At 34.7% G+C, this 25906-nt stretch overlaps 1 protein-coding gene across 1 annotated transcript in view; it reads left to right on the top strand.

Moving 5' to 3' along the window:
• Positions 1-8274: 8274 nt before the first annotated feature.
• Positions 8275-25906, top strand: part of Smp_144660 (hypothetical protein) — a gene marked incomplete at both ends in the record, with an annotated part of 20658 nt that continues 3026 nt past the window's right edge. Inside the window, 7 exons of the mRNA XM_018791026.1 lie at positions 8275-8368; positions 10943-11081; positions 12928-13212; positions 15230-15518; positions 17678-18023; positions 20143-20309; positions 21728-21856. Of these exons, the coding sequence (XP_018645736.1) occupies positions 8275-8368; positions 10943-11081; positions 12928-13212; positions 15230-15518; positions 17678-18023; positions 20143-20309; positions 21728-21856 (1449 nt within the window). The remainder of the gene's footprint in view (positions 8369-10942; positions 11082-12927; positions 13213-15229; positions 15519-17677; positions 18024-20142; positions 20310-21727; positions 21857-25906) is intronic.

Genomic DNA, 25906 nt, shown 5'->3' with positions numbered 1-25906 from the left:
GGAAAAAATCAAAAATGATTTTTGTAGTTCTGAATTATCAAGAGAACGACTGCTTTCAATGTAGACCTGCATAAGAAGAACGTCTTTAACTCTGAGACAAAGGTGCTGAAAATAAGTTTCAGATAGGCCTTGAAATTTTACTAAAAGTCCCTCTGAGGATGAAATTAGGCATATAAAGATGAGAAATAAAATTTTTATCGACAAAAGTGTGGTGCGAACTCGAAGTTACGCAATATTTTACTGTTCATTTTGACAGCTATCACAATCTACCAAAAATGTAACATCTACAAATACATGCGTTATACATATAATATATATGTAATCTTACGCCTAATGCTTGATATCAAGCAGTATGTATGGTGACATTGGATGAATAATTCACTGATATCTCAAATATATAGAAAATACCAACTAAAGAAGATATAGTCAGCGTTTGAAAAGTTCGACGAAAGATTAAGTGTAATATGGGATGATCAAAACATAACCTACCCACAGTTACATATCTGGCAGATGCATAATTTTGACGGCTCGTTTCTCATGACTTTGCCCAGTCGAATTTTATTTAATTTAAATCGGTCTTGAGGTTTGCTATTGACTACACTTCGAAGCTGACAAATTAAAACAAAGTTTCTCCTGACGTCACAAAATTTACCACTTTTGGACCTCAGGACACTGAATCAGCCAATGCACATCAATTTGTAGAGTAAATGTTTTTATAAAGAACTAACTCTACTTTGAAATAACTACGTGAGGCAGTTGGCATCATTTTTCTGGGTAGCGATTTCCACTGAATGAAAAATTCATAAACTAACTCTCAGATGGCCTATGAAATAGAATCTTATACATCAATTTAAGATACTAGGTAATAGTAGAACCTATTCACACCCATAGAACTAAATATCACTGATGTTTATCTCCCGAATAGTTTTGTAAGTATTCGACACCGCTGATAAACTCTATGGTGTGACTGGATAAAAGCGCTTGGTCAAATATCCACTCAAAAATCGTCTCTATACTCCGTACAGAACGTAACTAATGAAAACCAGTCACCTTAGATGCCATAAAATTCAATACTTTGCCCAATGATTGGAATAAACTTTGATATCCCTTCAACATCAACCCCTGGTTTCTAGACGTAATTGGATAGATTTGTAAGACACATGGAATGAGCGTACAAATGTGTTTTATAATTTGTAGTATGCGTGTTAGTAACCTGAAGTCACTTGAAGAAAAAGGTGTTTGGTGGATCAAACTAAGTGACTATGAATTGTCACAATATTCAGGATCCAGAACAAACAGGCAAGCTACCTTTGAAGCTTCCATGGTAAATAAAGGTGATCAAATCCGCTCTTGCATTTCGTCTGCTTACACAGTCAAAGTGTGATGATTAGAAGCATTTGAATTATCGTACTAACAAGGAATTCCCAAAAATATATAAATTTACAGCAAGTAGAACTAGAGGAGTTCAAGCGAACTTATTGTATTTGAAATTCGGAATCAGAAAAGCATCAAGTACAAGAATCATTTGTGCATAAAAACACCACACAAAGGTAATAGGCAACCAATGGAACCAGTTCTGTGTTAGATTGAACACAATAATGTCCTCATGTATACGGCAAAGTAATAGGAGCTATGAGGAAGCTGCCAACCGACCCAAGGTATCCAACTATCATGGGTGATACTGGATGTCGTCGATTGTAAACTCCGGCCAAATTTAGCACAGTTGTGTGAACGTTGTCCTAGGTCTAGAAGCCCATTCTAAAACTAACTTTCGCCTGATCACAACTAATACAGGTGTAACGCGATAGCATCAAACCCTAGCATTTAAAAGATAGGCGGTTGCTACATAATAGTGTTTCGTGAAATAAAACAAGATCTCTGGTCACATGCGAGCGCTCGACCTTTGGACAGCTGGTTTGCTTCAAATGGGGAACGACTTCATTAGTTTTTTGCATGTATACAGATGTAATATATATGTGTGCGAAAATTCCTTTATATATGCTGTAAAAAGTTCTATCATTTTATTGTATGGCAGTCAGCTGTAAATCGTAAGTTAAGTTACTAAGCTACATATGATTTGAAGGATACGATATTCATTCATTGAGCTTGGTTGTAATAAGCTGATCAGGTTGAGTTGTTTTACAATTTATGGCAGTACTACGTTTATTGCTTGTCAGGAAAGTCTTTTCTCGTTGGCAAGTAACTACTTTCGCTCTTTTTAAAGATTGCTCTTATTGCTATTGTTGCATCAGGCTTTTCGACACTAAACCTGGCTCCATAACTCATATTTTGTGTGTTCCTCAACAGTGACATCACTGTTGTCGAGTTTTCACGATTTGTTTTACTTGGTTGGCGAGTGAGTAACTGACTGCTGCATAAGTTTTACAGAATACTAATCCGGTGCTCTAGGAATTCTGAACGTTACAGTGGTTGTGCCTAAGACTTGTGTAAAAATTAGAGTTCAAGGAATTTCGGAATATCTTGGTTTTCGCACTGACTCCCTTAAGAGTTGAAATAGAACAAAATATGACGATGGTCGACAACTTCCAAAAGTATTGTCAGCTCAAACAGAGATGAAGCAGTTATTGAAAGACTCAAAAACACTATGTAATTGGTCGTAGACCATGATGACATGATTACTGTAAAAGGATTAAAAGATGCAACAACTTAGTTTGGGTGTCTAAGAGTTGACCTCAAATAACTAAGTATATGTCGAATTAATAGGGCTCAAATATTCATTCACTTCCTTATTTCGTGTAGGCATTATATTTCCTATTATCATATAATGAATGTTGAAAAGCTTTCTGCGTTTGAACAGGCAAGATCTCGCCCCACTGTGACTGGCCATGATCTAAATAAAGACCTATTCACTGCTAGTCTAGATTCTTCTATCAATAGAACGAGGGTTACTTATGGGCACGACAAAGACAAGAACATTATATATGTAAGGACTGATAAAATCACTGGTTATAAAGAAGAAAAATGAAGGGATGCCGTGTAGAATGAAAGCATGAGGGAGTTTAACAAGTATGTAGGCACATACATACGGGAAAGGTAATAAGCCGACCCTCCAACCCCTCATGAAACTTCCTTGTAACCACAAGCCATGGATGACCCTAATAAATTCTCCGATGTCTAGGGGACATGTCAGACTTTCAGTAGTGCGCTTATCTGTCCAGACATTGCATACCGAAGCTAATCGGATTTCTCAGAGGGAAATAATCACACAATTATATCGTTGTTCCATTCCTAATAAAAATGTTTCTTCCAACAACAAGCCGAAAATGTCCACAATTACTACTCCCTCTCTTTGAAATCATATTCTTCTGTCGATAATTTTTGGCGGACTTTAAGGGGAAGTAGATACTCCCTCATTATTTTTTCCTAGGACTTGTCAACGGAGTAAATAACTTATTTCCAGCATCTGTTACAGTCACTGCTAATTGTACTTTCCTTTATAATTCCATCACACTCGCTCAGTAATGACAAATCTTGGGTCGACAGGTCTAGTATATCATTGACGTCTCACGCTTTGGGGGCTGAAAGGCAACTATCAGGCAGAAATCGTTTCTTGATAATGAACAATAGCAGTCAACGTACAGATCGAGTACTGATCTCACACTACCTATATTTCTAGATGATGGAGAACTGAAGTGCTGCTGAATCTACTTATTGGATAGCATGTCATTTCTTTTCCGTTAATTTTATTGTCACACGAGTTACCGTAATTCAGGGAGCGCACCTACGAAATTGTACACATTCTTGCTCTGTAGTTTCGCGACCATACCTCCTAATGAAACGCAATGATACCATTAAAAATTGGTCAACTTTATATGGATAGTTCTGTAGTACCATTGGACCCTTTGAGGCGGAATTTATAATTGCCGTTAGGGTTTATATTCCAAAGTGGATACGAAGAGAAGGTTAGCAATGGGGAACGCGGTAACATTCATTCAATTCAATTGGATGGTATGGTTCAGCCTTGCAGGGGTAGTCATATTTGTGTAACTTATCTCTTTTATTCATATTAAATGTATCGTTCTATCTCCGGCCTAAATGTGTCATTTAGAAACGCGAAACATATTACTGTTAGTTACGATACGACGAGACAGTGTTGACAATGATGAGACTTCCACCTGAAATCTCATAGATTAGCTAGTCATATCATGACAAATCTACAATTTCGGGATTAGGTCTTTTATTATACCAGTGCTAATAACGAAGTAGACCGTAATTCTACAGTTCTGATCTAGAGACCTGAGAAAACACAGCCATGTCTCTACTCGATCGACTTACGTCTTTGCACTTTCGGGGATCAGGAGTAGTCCACTTCAATTGAAAAATGTTGAAGTACCCTGGCGAATTGTACATATTAACAGGGATATCATCCTTAGTTCACTCTGTTTCACTTTAGGTTATTATTATTAATGGCTTTATTCAATGGAAAATTGCAAAAATTTTTATCATTCGTCTTACCATGCCATCTACCTTCTATAACCAATACCCTTAACGAAAATCAGCCGAAACCTGCGTTGTTTGGACAAGTTCTTCACTAATATATTGATATTTGATAGTCAGTTATTTATATGTTGAACATTTTGATGACTCTGAGAACGTATAATAACCGGGTCGACCAGTAACACATATCAACCCATCGAAATCCCTGGGAGACAACTTCTCAATCAACACGATGTATTATTCTTCCATCTTCACTGGGTTTATTTGGCTTCTTGTACTAACACCTAGATTTTACGTGCAGTAAAATTCAGTTCCTTAACTTTCAAATTACCCAAGGCGAGTAGTTGATTCTAAATCCTTGAATACAATACTTTTAAATAGTCAAAAAATATTCATTATGGCTTCAAACTAAATCAATTTAGGATGAGGAATGACTGTTTACGTTAGTTTAAACACACGCTATCGCCTAGTCGTCGCCAAAACACAGTATTTGGGTGAAAGCCAGTTCTAAATTTCATCATAAATTTAAATGAACCTAAACAAATATTACCACTTAGTCATTTAACCGATGATTATGCAGTCAGTGGACAAGTTTAAATTACATCGGATAAGTTGATAAAGGATATCCAAGAATTGCTGAGTACAACAAATGAACTTATCTATCGACATAAAGATGCCATTCTGTCTTTTCTGAATAACCAAAAGTCATTTCTGGATAGATTACGTGCAGATCGTTTGAAAAATAGTATCTAGTTTTATTATAATATGAATTGTTTTTTCTGGAAAAATATTACAATTTACTGTCGAGGATGCACAATTCCAGTCAATTCAAGCAACACTATCGATGAAAGGGAGCGAATCAATATGGCAGCCAACACAACCAATTAATAACCAAAACAACATAGATGTAGTCCAGGAAAAACATGGAAATTCAGTAAGGACGTGAGAATTCACAGCGAAATATAAACAGTACCATCTCAAATGGAATCAAAGGTTCAATAAAGTGTATATCTTAATGAGTCAAGAAGAATATACTGTAGATCACAAACGTAGATGATCGATGTCGAATGATTGGGGGCCAACTCGAGGTAGACGAGAACGATGTGACCAAAAGCTAACGACGATGTCGCACCTCGCGGTCAGCACCTAACGTGGGTTACTTCTCCATCGTATGAAGGTAATATGTAGACCGTACTATGTAGTCAGAGTTCGAAAAACTGATGACTGCTGTTACAATCAGTAAGGGTCGACGACTACAGACCAAGAGCGGAGGTGGCACGGTGAAGTCTCTAAAAGATGATAAACGGTGAACGCTGCATGTTTTTCCGATAAGTGAACCGAAAAATATCTAAAAGAGCATGAGAAACGAAGAGTGTCACTCTGGACTCATGTCAATGGTACCGGTGAAAAACGCTGTTAGTGTTGGGATAAAGGCAACAATATCATTTTCAGTTTGAAGGAGATTCACTCGGCTGCGTAAACTAACGATTCACGTGAATGATGGTGTCGTCAAACCACCAATTTACCTGCACGGGTTCTAAATCATCGAGTAGTTGAACAGCCGATTCATGTAATAAAATCATCTGTTGGACTCCCAGAAGAAGAGCCAATGTAGGTGGCGTTCTGTTGGGTGCATTTACTATATTTACTTCATGACTATAAAGTTAACAAACGTAAGGGAACCAGGCTTGGATATTATCGGTTCTGAATGGAAGGAGTTGAAAGGTGGAAGACGAAAGAGTTTTAAACCTTAAATAGCTTAGGTGTCTGCTCCGTCATGATGAAGATAAGATATACAAACGGGTGAGAAAAAAGTATCCTAAAATACCAAAACAATACCGCAATATGTGAAAATAAAAAGTTGAAAAGATGAAGTAACAGACACATAGATTTTTGCCCGGTGTACCAAATTACGTCGGTCTCACCAGTATAGACGCCATAAGTATTCAGAGTTTGACAAAGCTTTTACATGGAACACCTTTATAATTGAATCATACCACCCAGTCAAATCAGTAGTCATAAATGAACGGGTTTGAAGATAAACATGGAAAGCTATTGATAAGTCTTGAAGCGTTTGGTCTAAGCTGACTAGCAGTTCCAAGGGATGCCAAGCACTGCGCATTTGCTCTTTATCCGGTGTGATTGAGTGTCCAAGTATCTCCAGCTAGGGTATGTCCAGTAAAAATAATGAGGTCAACATCAATGTCAACGATATACAGAAATATTTATTTTGGGGATTTATTTACCTCAACAAATAAAAAAAACAGTTTGTCAACATAATGAACACACAACCCACTAAAAAATTAGTTCGTGCTTGGCTCGCTTGCAGTTTAAATCTGCCCGCTAGAGATCAGAAGGAACTTTTTGCGTTAAACGTTAGTAGAGAACATTTTGTTTTAATGATTAAAAAGAACGATTATGTTGTTGTTGTCCATGCCGTATTTTTGAACTATCTACTACATATTATGTGAGCTATTCTTTTTGAAAATTCAATTGCTTTAAAGGAAATACAATCAAATAAGAAAAGTTTCTTCATGAGCCATTCAAACTATTTAAATCAGTTCGTTGTTTCAAAAGTGCCATAACTTCATCTAATTGTAGGCAGTTTCTTCTGAGACGTGCGTTAAATATAGAATGAAGGATTGTTTGGAGTATACTGAAGGGGTATATATGTATTCAATTTCATTATGAGCTCAGAAATTAACTCAAGAGATGACTCAAAGACCGAACAGGTGGACAGAGCCCGGAGTAAATGAGCGGAGACTATTTCATGCTCTTGTTATTGATCCTTAATTAAATAAAGCAAGATTTATGGGACATGGAGTGGTCAACAGTGGAGAGATTGTGATATACAAACTGTTTGTTGATGACTGATTCTGAGTAAGCAGACCATATACGTTTTGCTGCATGAAGCCATAGAACTGAACCTATCCAAGAAGGGTATTTAAATAATGTTGTAGACCATCAACGTTGGAAAGATATATTTGATGCGTTATCAATTTATCAAGAAGCGGTTGCCCTAATCTGGCTGGTAAACGTAGGATCTGTTTCTCACGCTGAATCGTAACGTGATCGGATGCGGATGCATGACCGAACGACTTCGGCTAAACAAGTCCACTTAAAAAAATGCGGTCAGCATCCAATGTCGAACACTTAAAGAGCTATTGATTTTGGGGAATTATTTACAGCTACAATGTGAATACTTTCAACTGGGTAAACTACCGACATGTAAAATAGTAGAGAAAGGCTTAAATAAATGTAGCAAAACCGGTTTGTTATAATAGGATGCTTATGGCTGAGAGGAATCTGACTTCCTAGTCAAAACAAGTGCCAATTTTTAACTATATATATATATATATATATATACTGACCGAAACTCATTAAAACAAAGACTAGCAGCTCGCTTGTGATTGTAGACCAACAACTATTAGTCATCAAAAGTTATGGTTGATAAATCTGTAAACCGAATTGTATGATGGTATTTAAGTAGTGTTTTTCGCTCATTTTCTTGGTTATATCACTGTTTTCACCAATTAATATGTTCCATCAGCATCAAATAAGAAGTTGAAGTTTTAGCATATATTGTGCTGTCTATTATTTATTTCCTCCGTAATATGACTGTTATATATCTTCCCGATAAAACGTTAAGACACCAATAGCCCTTAGTTTCTTCCAATATCAAAAGCTTTATGCTTTAATGCTTTATATTTCAAAACTGACAGCTATTAGCTGAGACTCCACATTTATCAGACAGACTGGTGTCACTCGGCAAAAACATAGGTGTGTCTTCAGTTTTTTCTTGACAACGACAACGACATGCCTGATGGAGCAATGTGCGTTCATTTTCTCTATGCAAAACAACGGTGTAAAGCTGATTGTAGACCAAAAAACAGCTTATGGTTCAGTTTCAGTTATTTGAATATTTTAGTGACCAATAAAGTTGTCTTCAACCTTTATCTTTGATGGAAAATTATCTTACCTTATTCGTTCTTATACGAGTAGACGACTAAGCATTTCACTTCACCGTTAGGAGTATCTAAACTTTGTAACGATCACATTTTTGCCCTTAAAATATCATAAAAATAAAAAAAACGCTCAAAACTTTATATATTATATGGTGTTATGATTTTATTCAATTACATTAAACTATATATGACTTAACATAAGCCAAGGTGACTTAAATGTATGAAAACTGAAAACGAATTCCCAATCAAATTTTAAAATGAATGATTTTAGTAACTAATATTACGCCCTTATTCTATATGTCGTCGAAGGGGTCTAGTTAGGCAGCTAGGTCAAATAGATAACATAAAAGTAAATCACTAACAGTACTAAGTTCTTAAAAGCGGTCCACACAAATATCTTTTATAAGGAAAGAAAGTCGAAAGGTTTGAAGTTAATGTCACTTAAATTTTTTCGGGGTCGATCCAGTCATGAAGAGCTGCGTGAAAACGAAGTGTCGGCTTGTATATGTAAGGCACTTTTTAAATTTTCACTTTGAGGTTGTGAAGTGATCAATTTGAAACCACCATCAAAAACCTGAAACCGCTGGACAGTAGTTTCGTCCTAGTATGGGGCTGCTCGGCAGTTTGCATCCACGATCCTTCACTCGAAATTTGAACCCAGCACTCCCGGTATTACAAGCAAATGCTTAACCTCTCGAATGCTCAGCCGGAACCAGACAGTAATAATGTCTAACTTAAACCAATATGCGGTGTTCCGCAACCATCTTTAATTGTCTTCTGTAGGTAACTGCCTCACAACCGACACCGATTGGACTCCACTGGTCAATACTTTCAAATAGAACCCCAGGACTTCTCTCACGTGGATTGGTTGCACTAGAGATTTGCACCATTGGATGCCAACTCTGTGGTTTAGAGGTTAATAGTCCTCATGTGATGTATAGGGTACTGCGTTTGAGACTCGCGTACAGGACCGTGGATGAATACTGACAAGTAGTCCCATACTAGGATGAAACCACCGTCCAGTAGATGAAGGTTCCCAATGGTGGTCTAACATTAATCGGTTCGTAATTTCAATATTTTTATGTTAGCAACACAGCATACTGCTTATAAAATGCTAAGTATTCTTCAGAGCGCGGTATCAAGACAACTTTATGTCTATGAGAATAAGCGTCAAAAATGGAGGATTCAAAACAGCCACGAGTAATTGGTATTTTAGATCTTTGAAGTATGGCAAATAAAAGATAGGTCACCAAATGTGGTGCGCTTACTACCGTGCAAATTACTGAGAAGTCATATATTACAAATAAATTGGTGTACAGCGTTCTTTGGTTTTTAATATCTTCCAAGCTTACACTAATCTGTGATAAAACCTAACCATAATTCTTACTAGTCTCCAAAAACCTATCAACTAAATATATGCTTACCAACAACGTATATACTACAAACTCCAGCACTTAACAATGACGTATTACTGAACACTGTTTACAAAAAATCGCTAAGAAGCAGAGCGGTTTTCCACAGTGAGTAGTTTAAATATTGTGGTGTATTTGAATTCGAATTGACCCAGTCTAATCATGTTTATTCATCTTAACAATTGTGTTTTTTTTCAGAACTGAAATCATGGATTTAATTATACCACCAAAAGAAACACTATTAAGTGAAATAATTACAAGAAATCAGGAAGCAATATATGATTCAACTAAAAAACGGCCGCTTGGTTGTTCATCATTACGAGATCTACCACCTCATTTGGATAAATATAAAACAACATTTGGAATGATATATGAGAAAGGTAAAGTCAACATGGTAGTTTAAAAAATATGTACTGATCTTAAAAAGATAGTGGTTAGTCAACATGTTAAATCTACATTGTTCAGGTTTACTAAACACTGAAAAGGAATATTTAACTTGCACGTTATAACTTACTACTAAGACACAAAATAAAAACTAGTTTACTGATCTGTTAAATCGAAAGAATGGAATGACATGGTAAAAAGTATTCGTTCACCCTCATTGTATGGTCTTTTCAACTTCAATTATGTCCTAATGTTTGATGTTCATCTTTAAAGTGAAGTATCATTTTAATTTTTGAAAATATATACAATAACTGGGTATGCTTGAGAAAAGTTTACTTCTAAACAACAATGACGGACTAGTTGTTTTATTCAATCAAACAAAAGGTTCAATGACCATACTCTAGCATAAAGGTTAAAACATAAAAGTGTTCTCAGTTTGAGTAAATAGGAAGCTTGCAGTTTTGATGTTTTAACAATAATATTAGATAAAAGTTTAGTTTTAAAATTGTCGACTTATCTTGTCAAATTAAATCATCTTTGCATCGAAGATCAAGTCAAGCAAGAAAATCAGTTCGTCTCTTTGCTTTTATGACTGCATTTTAAGTACAAAAAGTCTTACAACAAAACAAGTGCTGTTGTGTAACAAAATTATTACCATCATCTTGATTGCTTTGTTACCAGAATGTAACCGGAATTCCTGATCACAAATTCTCATTTATTTAGGGGACAGAGCCGGTGATTTAATAAACCCACCAAGAAAACGTATTGATATTACAAATGAAGAATTAGAGAATCATCAACATTATCTCATTTTGCATAAACATTTATTTCCTGGTGAACAGGCGCATAGAAATTATAAAAAGTTAGTCAAATCGCATATCTGCAAATAATTTTTACCGTTTACACATATATGGATGGGTGAGTTTACTGAATAAACATTTCTTAGAAAATACAAAATGATCAAGGAAATAAAATTTCCTTTATTTTATCCCTATCATCATGGCTCTCAACTAACATAAGTTTCATTTTATACTGACTGATTACTGAGTAGTGAAGAATTTCATGTTTGTCTACTTCTTTAATGGCAATTAACTTCCGTCAATAATGTTGCAGCGTGACCACTAATTCAAGTGACTCGCTACCACGTAAACTATTTTGACATCAGGTCCTCGGAGGTAATCGACAAAAAATCCTAAATCTAAGCTCCATACAAGTGGCTTACCCGGAGTTTTATCCGTAAAATTCAATCACTACTCAGTCTGATACAAACATAAAAGTGATAAGAGTTCAGTTATTAATCAGTGCAAATACCTCAGTTTCACAGAAGGTCCGTTATAGTTCAAACAGCTCGGCGGTTAAGTCACAGACTGTGAGATTGGGTCACCTGGGTCCAGATATTTCAGAAGGCATCAATCCTTTCAGTACTCCAGATGCGCCCTGGTAACAAGTGACAACTGAAGCGAAACCTAGGGTCAAGGTCTTTTTTAGACTATCTGCAACTACGTAACTCTATGTAGATTTGACATTTACGGACAAAAATGAACATAAGACCCATGGTGACCAGTCATTTAGATATGTACCGAAAAATTGTAATAGCACCTTATTTGACAAAAATCGAGGTAAATTCTCAAGTAACTATTTACGAAACTGATTACATAAGTGCTAAAATAAACAGAGAACTGGGAAGAAAGGTGTATGAGCGTTTTTTAAAAACAAAGATTATAGTTTTATTGTAAGTCCCTGACGCCTATGATTTATTGATTAGGCGAGATGTAGAAGCGTACAACTGAGTAATTAACGTTAAATATATAACTTTATAAATACTACCTTCATATGTGCTTTATTTTGATAAAAGGATTACAACACTCTGCTATTTAAAAAGGCGAAAACAAAATCAAACCTTGAAAAACTTGGACTATTACCGATTTTTTGCAAACTCAATTTGTCATTAATCTAAAACTGACAAGTTAAAAAATAATTGTGAACTCACTAGTGAATAATGTTGAGATGAAATCCAAGGTTCTGGTGAGAATTCTTGACTGGTGGAGATGAACCGTATTGAGAATACAGTTGGTATAAATGAGGAAAGTGATTGATCGTCATGCTGTTTTGCTAATTGAATGGCATGAGAAATATGATTTTCTAGATTCAAATTCAGTAAAGCGAAGGTACTATGCACGCTATGAGACTTTAAATCCATGGGCATACATAAGTAAATAGTTCTTACTGTTCACTACTACCTTTTCTTCAGTAGGTTGTCGGTTGAGGTAAGCTTGTAGCAAATACGACGTCAAAACCAAAGCTTTCATTTTATACCGCGCTTGAAGTGCTGTACACAAATATACACGGAAAAGAAAACTTTGAGACCAGTTTTTACGCCCATAGATTAGATGATGAACCACCTATTTAAAATCATCTCGGAAAGTTTTCATACAGTGATTATTGCAGTAGCCAATTACTGAGATAATTTGTAGGTACTCATTGTAGTGAACGATTTCAAGAAGTTATCGTTTCACGTTACTGATAAGTTTAGCACTGAATCGATATGTCTATCCAGGTTCAAGTCCTAGGAAGGAATATAGACATTCAGATACTTGCAAATACTTGTAAATTTTACTTTTAGTCATCGTCTGACAATATGCTTCGATATAATCTATATAACTAAATACATCGGTTTTGGGGATCGCTTCAATTCTTAATTTATTAAGCTGCGTAGACAAAAAACTCAGGAACATTTTACATAATTTTATTGTTAAAACAAAAATTGCTACGGCTCATATTGCTTTTTGTATTAAAACAATCAATATATTAAGTTTTGATGACAAACAAATATTTGGTATGCATACAAATTGTGACCCACGTGGAATACACGTACGTCGAGCTATGGATTGGACGTTCAATGATTCTAACAATCAGCATACAACCATTATGAACAAAACACAAATTGATTACAAAACGAAGCATGATGATATTTTGGGTAAAGTTAGAGATCCGTAAGTTATTTTTTTAAAAACACTACTATGGTTTACGAAATAGTTACGCACATAAATATAGGTATTTCCCTAGTGATACCATTTTTAAAGCATAATAACTGTATTGGAACAGTTGAGAAAATTCGAAGCAAGCTGACCTCGTGACATATCTCTCTTAATGTCTTTCAAGAGAAAAAAACACTAAGTGAAGTCATTGAAATAAGTGGAGCAAGCAAACGGTGGCTTCAACAGTTAGAGTGACTATCCTATGATTGATGGTTCCAATAAAAACGTGACGAGAAAGACTTTTCCATAAATGTTATATGAATTAAATAGTAAATTATATGCCTTATTATGTTGAAAATTTTCAGCTGGAAGTGATTTTTATGAATTTCATTTATTTGGTCTATATATATATAATTTTATTAATAAACCTGAGATTTCGAGACAACATTGTGATATATTTAAACTGGCACATGATATCTTGGAGGATCAATTGATCATCTGATTTAAGGACCAGGTGTATACATTTTTTAAAGAGAGGAATAAGGTTCCCAGCCACGCGTATCAAAATGCCCTCAAACAAAACACAAATATACTTAAGATGAGTAGCAGTTTTTAGGAATTCTAACAAAATGTCACTCTCACCATACTGCATTAACAACTTTTTTTATTGAGCAAACCACTAATTAGTTACAATACAAAGTCAGTGATTGGATATTTTATTCTGTACAAAATAATTTTAAGCGACTAGTCTATTTTTATAAATTGGGGACCTTTGCACCCTTTGAAAATCTGTCTCACTACCGCATTTTCAGTTGATAATAACCGAAATATCTATCATTTAGTAAGCCAAAATAACATAAGACCTAGTTTAAGCAGGAATTTGACTGAATTGCTATACCATATGGACACAGTGAGATGAAATTAATAAAGTATATCGAAAATATATAAAACATTATTGAAACGGAAGATCTAGTGGAGAGAAAAGAACCGATTCGTCTGTGCCACTGTGATAGATTTTAAACTATCCCATCTACTTTATTTGTATTGGTTGTTTGAATCTTCCTATTGATGTATTAGGACTACCATTGATCAGTCTCTTTTCGGCATATATACATCCTGTACAGATCGTCTCGATATGGCCAGTAAGTCACAAGCATTTTATATAGAAACGGATGATGGTTAGTAGTGGAATCTAGAGCGAATTCTCAAACGAAAGCGCGTCCCAGATTCCACTGCTAGCTACTATCCATCTCTGCTTATAACCCATCCACTGTTTTCAACCATTGATCATTATCATTGATTGTATTTGAGACAGAAGATCTACACTTTTACAGACGTTCCAGTTCAACAAACAGCAGATCCATGGAATGATCCCATGATTTAGTTTGGCCTCCTCAAGAATCCTTCCAACCTAATCTTAAGGAATGATCAGTAGATATTTGAATGAAGTGATGTTCAGGACAAGATGACCGAATCTAGAGAGGCAAAACGTGTGTGTGTATCAAGTTCAGCTTTCTTATTTTGAAATGTTAGGAATATCGTACTGACAAGGTGAAACGATTCGAGACGTTAAGGGGTACTTCATACCTTAACTTTTTACATGAGGTTATTTATTTTAAATCTATCTTTAGATTTATCAGACGACAAATCAGATAACGAGGAATAATGAACATTATAATCGCAAGTGCTAACTTAGTTTAACTTATCAAAGTAACGTTAGACGGTATTAGGAGTAACAGTATGTATTTTGATCTTCATCTGTCAACCAATTTTTTATACTTTGTGATGTAAATGGTTAACTGAAAATTTATATTTCAAAGATAATAACTATAAATGATGTGATGAATAGTCAGAGTTTAATTTGGCATTGTAAGATAGTTATCCCGGTTTCCGTATGAATTGGACACAAAACAAATGAAGAACAAGCATTATGAAAGTAATACTTATTATTTTTATTTGCTTATTTGTATTAGTAATAATGAAGTGACTTATGACTAATTATATAACATTATATTTTGACTGTTTAAATTAGGATACGTGATACAATGAAAATACCAGATGATCATATATTTGGGTTATTTAATAAAACTAATGATACTACAGTTGGTCAGCTACTACATGGTTTATTACCAAGAAATATATTTGGATTATATACTGACAACAGTAGCATTCATAAACAAAATGAATTCAACAAGAAAAATTGCATACAGTATAGTGATAGGTTCAAATTAATGATGTCGGTTATTCATCATGCTCTTAGAAAAGCACATTACACACATGGACCAGAAATTATCGCCATTCTTTCTCAACTAGCTAATAAGGTAAGTCAGTGAAGACGTAGGTGCTCTTGATTACTTATTGATTTCATTTGAGGTGTTGCTGAAAATCATAGATTACCAGTTCATTGGGAACTTGCTTCCGGACAGGTTTTTGAGGAGATAATCAATGGAGTTCAGTGGTGTCGAGAGTAAGACAATGACTGATCATTGGTTTATAATACAAATAGATTGAAACTGAAAATATAGGCTATTAGATTCTGTTCCAGTGGCCTAAAGGCTATGTGCTCGCAGGAAGACCTAGAGGTAATGGGTTGAATTAATACCCAGTGGAAGGACGAAATAGGTATATAGTGCTTTCTGATTGGCAATGATATTTCAACTGATATAAATCCATGATAAAATTCAGTAATAATCTTAAAGGATCTCCATGAAAATCTTAACAGAAGGATGTAATGAGTAACAATGGATTCTCTGTTTTAATTTTATATCAAGTAACAGTGATTAAGCTTGACTTGTATAAAAATTATTGGTTACAACATAATTATTTGACTGAGTAAAGAGGATTTATCACAAAGGAAGAATATAAGTGGTGTTGCTTTATCTGTGCTGAATGACTAAACCATAAAGTTCTCATTAGATATAGTTAAGCAACACAATCAATGAAAATTTTCAGAAATTTGACCACAAACAGCTGGTAGCTTATTTTGTCAGAATGCAATCTGAGTGAATGTTATCAATAACTGTGTTGACACTGTGCATCTTCTTTTTCCCTCTATCTATCCAATATTTCAGAGGGCTTTTTAAAAAGACAAAGCTTCAAAAATAATTCATCCTGTTAAGGGGATGAAAAATCGTTGAAAAATATCTGATCATATCTTACTCTTGTAATTAGTGAAGACAGCTTATAGATGCAAAATATTTATTATTCTGAATTGGATAAAAGTTTATTTTCTGTTTGAAACAGTATGCAACAATTGGACGTACTTGCAAACATTTCTTGTTGAGGTCTATGTGGTTTTATAAATTAAGGGGATTGCTTATAATCGACTATAACAAGTCAAAAAAGATCACTGTCAGTAAGACTGAAAACTCTGAACCTTTGTTTCCCTAGCCTGATATGTTAGGTAGCATAGGTGCCCTGCTTGTCTTTGTAGCATTTGAACTCCTTATCACGATCAGAATCACGTTTTAATCGTATTTCTAATTGCCTCATTTAAATGTGTGTATATGGTAAAATCATCAAAGCATTTTGCAGAGCATTTTACAGCTTGGAAACGAATATTTTCCAAAATTCACATCAGGAGAACTATTAAAGTCTGGAAAGCAACGGACATCTATTACATAACAGATTGAGACTAAATAATAGTTTTGCGGACGACGCTTCTGGGTATTGAAATAAAGACCTGAGAGTTTTGAAGCAAGCACGGTACTTTAGAAAATCACTGTCTGAATCACCCGATTTTTAACTAATGTTATCAGTGAGTATTGGATTTGGGGGTCTAATCTGGTTTCAATAAATACTTCTCAAGTCATAATAAAGCCCGTATCCGAAATTAGCAAACTGAGACTGGTAAGAAAGTATCATTTACAGAACCAAATTTGTAAATTTATCCTTCTACCTCAGACACGGACATTTTGAACTAGCGTCCTGGCTCAGACATTGTTTACCTCCTCTAATGCATGCCTCCTCGGAAATCTCTCATCTGCGACTTGGGATGGGACGTGGCTGGTTGTTTTTAGAAACATCAGGCGATCTCTCTAGACACTCTCAGACTTTCAGAGAACTAATTTTCCCTACCTTATTCGCTGATTACCGATTTTAGAAAAAGATAAGAAAATTCAATCATTTATAAAGCTTTTCATTAGAAAGGTGCTCATGTCGCCGTTCTGGATTAATTCAGGAATATTTTGTTTTACAAATGGGGATATGACAAGTAGAACATTTTTCATTGAGTTACCAATCTAATTGATTTGAAGGAAATAAACTGTGCTATCGAAAAGATATTGGAGATGTGAGCTAATAAGTTGTAAGTACAAACAAAGCACAATTGTTATGAAAAATATAATATAACCTACGCATTAGATTTCATGTACACGATTACCTTGTTTTCACTTTTTTGAATATTGAACCAAACGAACATAAGTTTCTAGCACCGGAGTAATTATGCACATGTATATTTTTTCCTTTTCAAAAACTTTAGTCGAATCTCATTCCAATGATTGATGCGCGTCGGATTTTTAATCATTTTCAAGTACCATTAGATGAAGAGTTAACAGAACATTTATTTGATTTAATCACAGTACCAGCGTCAAATGAAATGATTAAACATGTTAAAGAATGTATAAAGCAGAATAAAGAGAACGATATAAATAATGAGAAACATTATCATATTGAGAATGATGTGATTAATTGGGCAGTTGATTGGTGTAAATTAAGTGAATTATTGAACTGGAATAATGATAAGTTTATGCGAAGTTGCTGTTCTGGTTTTACTACTATTGCTAGTAATAGTACTAGTAGTGTTGTTCAACCAGAATATTATGAGGGTACGTTAAGTTCAAAAAGTATTTCATTAAAATATAGTTCCATGTGGTAGTAATAATAACCCGAAAGTATTAGTTTCGAAGTCTGAACTATTACTTTGGCACACCAGGAATCGATAACTCCTTAATGACGTTTGCCAACATATTCAACATAGCATGCTTTACCTGTTTTTTGAGATGAATGAGTGACTTTACATGAGGACGTGGTGCACCATGATTTTAAATTTCCAAATGGGATAATAAAAGCTATTTTGCAAAAGATCTGCGTTTGCGTGCTTTTCCAACAGTTGAAGTGCTCTTGTCGTATATCATTAGTTTGATTGAGTTAATATTCATTCTCTACCTTATAAGTGATGGACATTATATTATCTTCATTACTTAAATTATTTTTTGACTGAATAAATGTGATTTGTATAAGTTAGTGACGAAAATATGGCAACGGAAGTTACTTCTAATATAAAAGCTGATTTGACACAACTAGATAAATCCAACAAGCAGCACACAACGACACGTTATAAAAAGTCGCAAAGTATAAAGAAAGGAAGAGCAGTTATGCTTCAAAAAAGACAATTAAATTGGTCAACATCACAATATAGTATTTTAAAAGTGGGTATCTAATAAGGATAGGTGGTAGAGATATGAGCTATCATATCCAAACATTCTTGAACTGTGAAAGATCAGGATGATAAAGTTAAACCTACTATTATAGTAAAGATGTATTTACTCCTCATTGTTTCAAGTTAGAAAATATTATTACAGTAGGTTGATTGCTAACCCGCCAATTTATTCAATAATTCTTGATTCACACAAGGGGGTTTTTGCAGAGATTTTAGTAATTTTTTATAGTTAAGATCATGAGTCAATTGGAGCTAGACCACCGTGGAAAACCTGGAAGCACTGGATGGCCGTTTCGTCCTATTATGGGACTCCTCAACAGTGCGCATCCACGACCCCGCACTCGCGAGATTCGAACCCAGGACCTACTAGTCTCGAGCCAGAGCCCTTAACCAATAGACCACTGAGCTCGCGCAATTTCGTGGATTGGTTGAGGTTAGACATTGACACCGTTGGATGCCAGCTCAGTGGTCTATCGGTTAAGGGCTCTGGAGCGAGACTGGTAGGTCCTGGGTTCGAATCTCGCGAATGCGGGGTCGTGGATGCGCACTGCTGAGGAGTTCCATAGTAGGACGAAACGGCCATCCAGTGCTTCCAGGTTTTCCACGGTGGTCTAGCTCCAATTGACTCATGATCTTAACTATAAAAAATTCTTGATTAAGTTAGTGCATGAATAAATTTTAGGTTTATAAACTTGTAATAATAATTTCTATCAAGTATTAACATGATTAGATAGAGATTTGTTAAGTTGAAGCAAATACTCATCATGAAATGTTAATGTCTAGAAAAAGTATTGAGAATGTAGTTCTCATCTGAATGAAACTTTCACGTATTGAAGCGAATAAGACTCCTTCAGACCAGTGAGTCGGCTAACACTCAAAAGTTCACGTTTATATCTTCAGTTCATGAGTAAGAAGGTGAAAAAATCAATTATTTCTGTTTCATTCTATACACTTGGTTGAAATTAAGTGATCATAATTTTTCATTAGAACTTCAAAAAATTCTTCTCGAAGCAAGTCATCATCAAGATTTCTCATGTTCTAGAAATACCCCGTATGTTTATGAACGAAATTATCTTTTTTTCAATAATGAAGCTTTTAAATAACTTTGTTTATCGGTAACTCACTGCTTTAAGAATGAAATCACCCGGAAAGAAATCTGTTAGCTTAACCACTTCCTCTTGTTTATCATTCATTTCACTGTTGATTGAATTTCGATTCATTCTGCTTTTTGATCAGAAATATATTCAGACTTATATTTCGAACAGTGGCTTAATGTAAAATTGGAAATCTAGGCGTCTTTAGGGCTCATCAGTTTGATTCATTGATATCATGGTTTGGGAATTCACGTTGAGATTCTAACCCTATACTCATCGTTCGAAACACTGTCGCTTTATTCACTAGTCGACTGAGTTATGTTAGCCAACATTATATACCAAACAAATACAAGTCCTTATAAATGACTATCAGTATTTAATTTTACTGAAATGTAATTTCTTTTATAATAGATACTGAAAATGTACGTAGTCGTCTTCAACGTGCTATTCAAGCAAATATTCATCATTGGACAACAACAAATTCCACATATACTGGTAATCTAAATGGATTAATTAATACACATAATTGGGAAATCCTTGGTGAAAAAAGTCTTCAACTTGATAAATTAGTACCTAAGGTAAAAATCATAAAATTTTTTAAGTTAAACAAAATGCTACAATAATTATAGTTTTTTAAGTAGTAAATATTGTTTAATAGTCACGATATGTGAATTTTGTGAAAAGTAATCATTTACTTATAAGGATGGCTCGTTGTTAAAGTCTAGGAAGCCTCAAGAAGCCCAGAAAGAGCCGAAGAAATTCCATCCAATCACTGCTAGGGGAATATTCTAGAATGTCGACGTGTAGCTTCCCTATTGGGTGGATAAGAATTACCCCCTATGTGCCTACTGGTTGTCCGAAATGATGATTTACTCTGAGCCAAAAAACTATAAATACATGAGATTTCTGTACTATATTTTGACACTGTTTTGGGGAATGAAACTCCTACTTACTAGTCTTCTCTCTTGCGACGTTGCGAATTCGATCGTTCAAGTAGTCTAGTAGTACGCGGCATAGTAAGAATGAAAGCTCTAGATATAACATTACTAACTCTAAAATATATATCAATCAGTTTTATTAAAATCATCAACGTAACCTTAAAAATTGATTTCTACTTGAACTGTTCATCTTGGTGATCTGGTCCAAGAATACACAACTCGTAGATTGAAGGAGAAACTAGGTCTATTATATGACATTTACTAATGACCTATTGAGAGAGAATAGAAGAACCTGACAACATACACCTCGAAATTTTTAATTGTATGACAATGACAAAAGCTTTTCAAATAACATTAACCATTTATATGAACGTTCTTCGGAATTCGAAGGAATAGTTTGATAGAAACTGGGAGCTGAGAATGTGGAAGACAGAAAATATCAAAATCATATTGAAATGATGTCAGCGATTGAAATTTAAATATTCCCAACGTTGGGATAATCTAAATTTCAATCACTGAGATTATTTCAGATATAAATTGTGCATTTAACATTAGTCATTGATGTGAGCTATTCTGAATCAGTTATATTGGTCACAGGCTGATCCCAAACTGATATTGAATTGACTGAAGCTGAAGTTTTAACATTTGATGGCAACCAAATGGTTTCACTGGTTAAATGATTGTCATGAGACGAGAGGATTCTGGGTCTGGTCAGTGGAGGCAGTCATGATTACACAGTGCTGAGATGTCCCATACCAGAATGAAACAGAGTTAGGAATCTCGATATATAAGAAATAATAGCAAGCTTTCCATAGAGAAAATCGAACATCTGCCCAGTGCTCCAAGGTTTTCAAGCTAACTCCAATAGATATCAGTCATGCGATACAAAATATCTTCAAATTAATCAGTCATTTTAAATCTCTTCAACAAATAGTAACTAACATTTGTTGGACTGAAAGGTTGAAACATTTAAAATATACATCATTTTATTTGTTGGTTGTATTCAAATAGACAGAATAATACGTATGTGTATATCTTGTTCCCTTGTATTTTGTCAGTTTCGTAGAAGTACCGATCATACACATTACGGAGATGAAGCTGGTGTTGGATCAATTATGAGTCCGAGTATATTCACAGACTATGGATTAAATAACAGAGATCTACTAACTCTACGTAATAAACAAGATGTTAGTTTGTTTTCTTCAAAAGTTTGATCATATTTAAATTTTCAGTAACATTGGTGGTAATGTAACTAATTAATCAGTTACAGGGTCCTGCACTCGGACTTAAATCTCATACTATTTCGTATGAAGGCAAATTATGTCACTGTCTTATTGCTCAAATCGAATTGATTGACACACTCAGTAGACTCACAATCACCTGAGTTTATTCCTAACAAGACAATTAACATTTTTTACATTAATTATTTATGAGTCGTAAAAAAGTGGATTAGAAAAATAGACTGATAGGCTATGATTTCAAGTAATATTAGGTGATTGAAGACAGGAACCCCATAGATTCTTTGTTAGTTATGACTTACTGGAGTGATGTACCTGAAGTTCTGAATGGATTGATTGAATACACATCAATCAGTGACCAAGAAAAAAGTATTTCTAGATTTTATTTTCGTAAGTGATTTTATAAATATTTAATAAATTTCATGTAAGATTTGGTTTTATTGATAAATCGCCTGGTTATTTATCATATCGCAAGATGATCCATCGAAAACTGAATGAGCATAGAGATGTTGACCCCCAAATGCCTCAGTACGACCGAGGGTGGGGGGAGTCAGCTCTCCCTCTCGCGCGTATACAGCCACTGACAGGGAAGTCCTACTCACCTCCTTCTCGCGGCGGAGGTGTTGTCTACGAAATTGAGAGGACGAAAAACGAATGTCCGGAGCTTTAACCGGGTTGGTGGATAAGGAGGGTTCAACTAGGGAAGTTAGAAAACCATGATCCCAAACCAATGATGCACATGGGCTCCAAGATCCTGAAGGAACAAATGGTGCATGAACTTATTGTTGATCACCGAATACCATTGGACTGTATCTCTTAACGTTGCTCCACTGCCTTGTGGATCAGACATTTAGGTCAAAGACTCCGAGTGTGGCCCTCTAAAAAACTACCTGCTTCGGTTTTGGCACCCAGACAGTATCACAGCCCACACACAAATCAAGTGAATTGTGTGGTGCATAAGTATTTGGTGCCCCTTTGTACCAATATTTATGTGTTCAAATAAATAAATAAAATACAAACATCATTTTCGTAATCTATAGTATTAAATAGATGTTACATTTGATTGATCACTGGGTGGTGATCAATGTTATGCGTGTCAGGTCCTTCTTAGTGCTGATCGAATGCTATCGATCAAGTTGCAATGTGGCCACCAGTCTAGGTGGCTCGACACTGCTAAGTGACACGGGATCGAATCCTCCAGGGAGCATCAGTTCCCTCAAGATTACAGGCACACCTTACTGACGAGTGCCAAGTAGCACGAAACCCGGGTCCAGGGTTTCCTGTTGACCACCTCCAACCACCATCTTACCTCAAGATGTTACATTTATTAAGAATAATTTAATTTCAATAAAACTACATACAACTTCACTGAAAAGTTTTAATCTACCACCCGGAATAATTTAATATTCATAAGTTTATAAAAATGTCAGTGACAAGCTTGAATGAACTGATTATTTGACTTTCCGTATTGGGTGGGATTAATATAATCAGTCCCAGTAGGTAAAAAAAAAATAAAACTCAATGATGTTCATTTACTCACATAAAATTAGATGAAAATACATTTTAATATATATACTAGAGTTCTAACTAGCTTGAGTGAAACAAGTCAGGATAAAGTGGTACACAACACACTTGTAGGTATATCATACAAGAGGATAATTTCAAATTAGTTTTCAGCACTGTCTTAAACCCTTTGCTTGTTTTAGTTTATAACAATGATATTTGCGTTTGCCTTTGTATGCTAAGCTTCTTCTATGTGCAGATGATCTTAAAGTGGTGTATTCATTTTCTCCTCATGAGCTGAACAATAAACAAAACTACATCAGTATGGAGTTCAATAAGGTAGCCCAGTGGTGCTCAAAATGACAGTCAAAGCTTAATACGCTTACATGTGGATGGATGTGCTTCGATAATACATCACTCAACTTAGATCTTACCATAAATGGTGATGTGTTATCTAAGTTGTATTCATTAATGAACTTAGGACTTGGATACTCTTACAATTTGTCCTTCACAGAACAGGTCTCAAAATGGTCATCCAAGACCCAACGTTTTATGTTTTACATAATTCATAACCTCTATAACAATGAATCATATGTATAAACATGCATAAAAAATGCGTTCGACCACACCTAGAACATTGTTCATTTTTAGTAGAGTTCGCATAAAAAATAAATTAAGGTTGGGATCCGTTTAGAGGAGATTTACAATTCTCATTTTTGGGACTGATTGTACCTTAAATCACAAGTCCAGATGCAATAAACTTGGACTACACTTAAAAATAATCTAGTATCACATATTTGTTCTCCACATTAAATGTTACTATATATATATATATATATATATATATATATATATATATGGGTTTCGCAATGTAACGCTTTCCACCCAGGTGATGATTTTTCAACTTTTTAGTCATTCATTCTTTGTGGAATCAAGTTAGATAAGTGAAGCTATACTTTATGATTTAGTTCACATTATAACATTGATATTTAAATTGTCTATCACTAGTTACGCTCAAGTCTTGTTAGTTACATTAACATAAATATAGATATATCCCTATAGTTAATTGTTTATAGGCTCGAATGTAAGGTTGGAATTTCACTGTTAGCCATCAATCAAATTATAACCAACTTGTTAAAAATCGTGATTAGTTTTTGGTTTGACAACACTTAGAAAACGTTATACGTCTTAATCATTATAAAGTCATTAGCTTATTTGATATTTTCTGTAATGATAATGACATTTGCTTATCTTTCAGTTATTCATCATATTTTTAAGGTTACATAATCAATCATCATACAATATATAATGAACCATTCCAAAATACTGAATGTCCTTATTATCAAATATTAGTTACTATAGATACATTAATTTATGTGGGTGTGGATAGTATATAAGGTCATTAGAAAATAACTAACTATCAGAGACTATTTAACTGGATATTAGTTGAATAAGTAAAACTTTTTGGATTACAAGATTCGTAAAGTTTATATAGATGAGCTACAGTTAATATTTAAATGTAAAAAAAATTGTCACTGAACACTTTCAAAGCAGGAAATTCAGCAAAGTGATCTCTTTTCAACGACTTTATTATTAAGCTGTAAAATCGTATAAATATACATGAAAATTAAATTTACTTAGTATTGTTTGTTTGGATCTTCCCATTGATGTTTTTAGGACTGCAACTGGTCAGTCTCTAATTGGCATATGTGCAAACTGTGCGTATTGCCTCGATATAGCCTAAATTCACAAGCATTGTAAGCAATAATTGGATAGTGTCCTAATTACCTCTTCAGCTGAAAGCTGGTTTGTCCTCTCCCATAAAACTGTCTGATAGTATCCGGTCGGTGAATGTTAAGCCTTTTGCGTAAACAACTGTTTATAAATACTTGTACCTTCTTGACGATGGATGGATTTCATTGTATCATTAGTTTAAAAATAAACTTTTGTATCGCATTAATTTAAAACCACTTATATTTTTTTAATGTTTCTTTACGGTAAGCGATAACTACTATTTTCCCACTTGGTGAATGATCTTATCTATTCTTTTCATTTTTTGTCATATCGGTTACTGACGTCTGAGTTGAGTGATATTACTTCCTGAATTGAACAATCAGAAAACTCCATTATAATACCTTTTCCCTGCGTCTTCTACTTCGCCTATGGCCTAGAGTCCGTAGTATTGATCAATGTTACGTTCTGACGGACACTTAACCTTGAGTTGATGTAGTTATACTTCTGTCAGTCCTTCTATCCCCAAGAACGTCTCTACCCTCAACCTTGAGTCAAAAAAGAAATCTCCAGCTAAGATCCTGTCATTATATTTTAACTACCCAACCCAGCTATCTAGAATGTATCTTAAACACTGAACAGCTTATGTACACGATAAACTAGGTTACATTACATCGTAAAAATAGGTAACTAGTCATACACAGATGGGGAAATATTAATGGTGATAAAGATAATCTTGTGAATAAATGGACTGATAAGAGTATA

The sequence above is a fragment of the Schistosoma mansoni genome (genome assembly GCF_000237925.1).
Source record: "Schistosoma mansoni, WGS project CABG00000000 data, chromosome 7 unplaced supercontig 0100, strain Puerto Rico, whole genome shotgun sequence".
Taxonomy (NCBI): Eukaryota; Metazoa; Platyhelminthes; class Trematoda; order Strigeidida; family Schistosomatidae; genus Schistosoma; species Schistosoma mansoni.
Note: the sequence above shows the minus strand (reverse complement) of the source record. Positions and strands in the feature narration are given on the sequence as shown.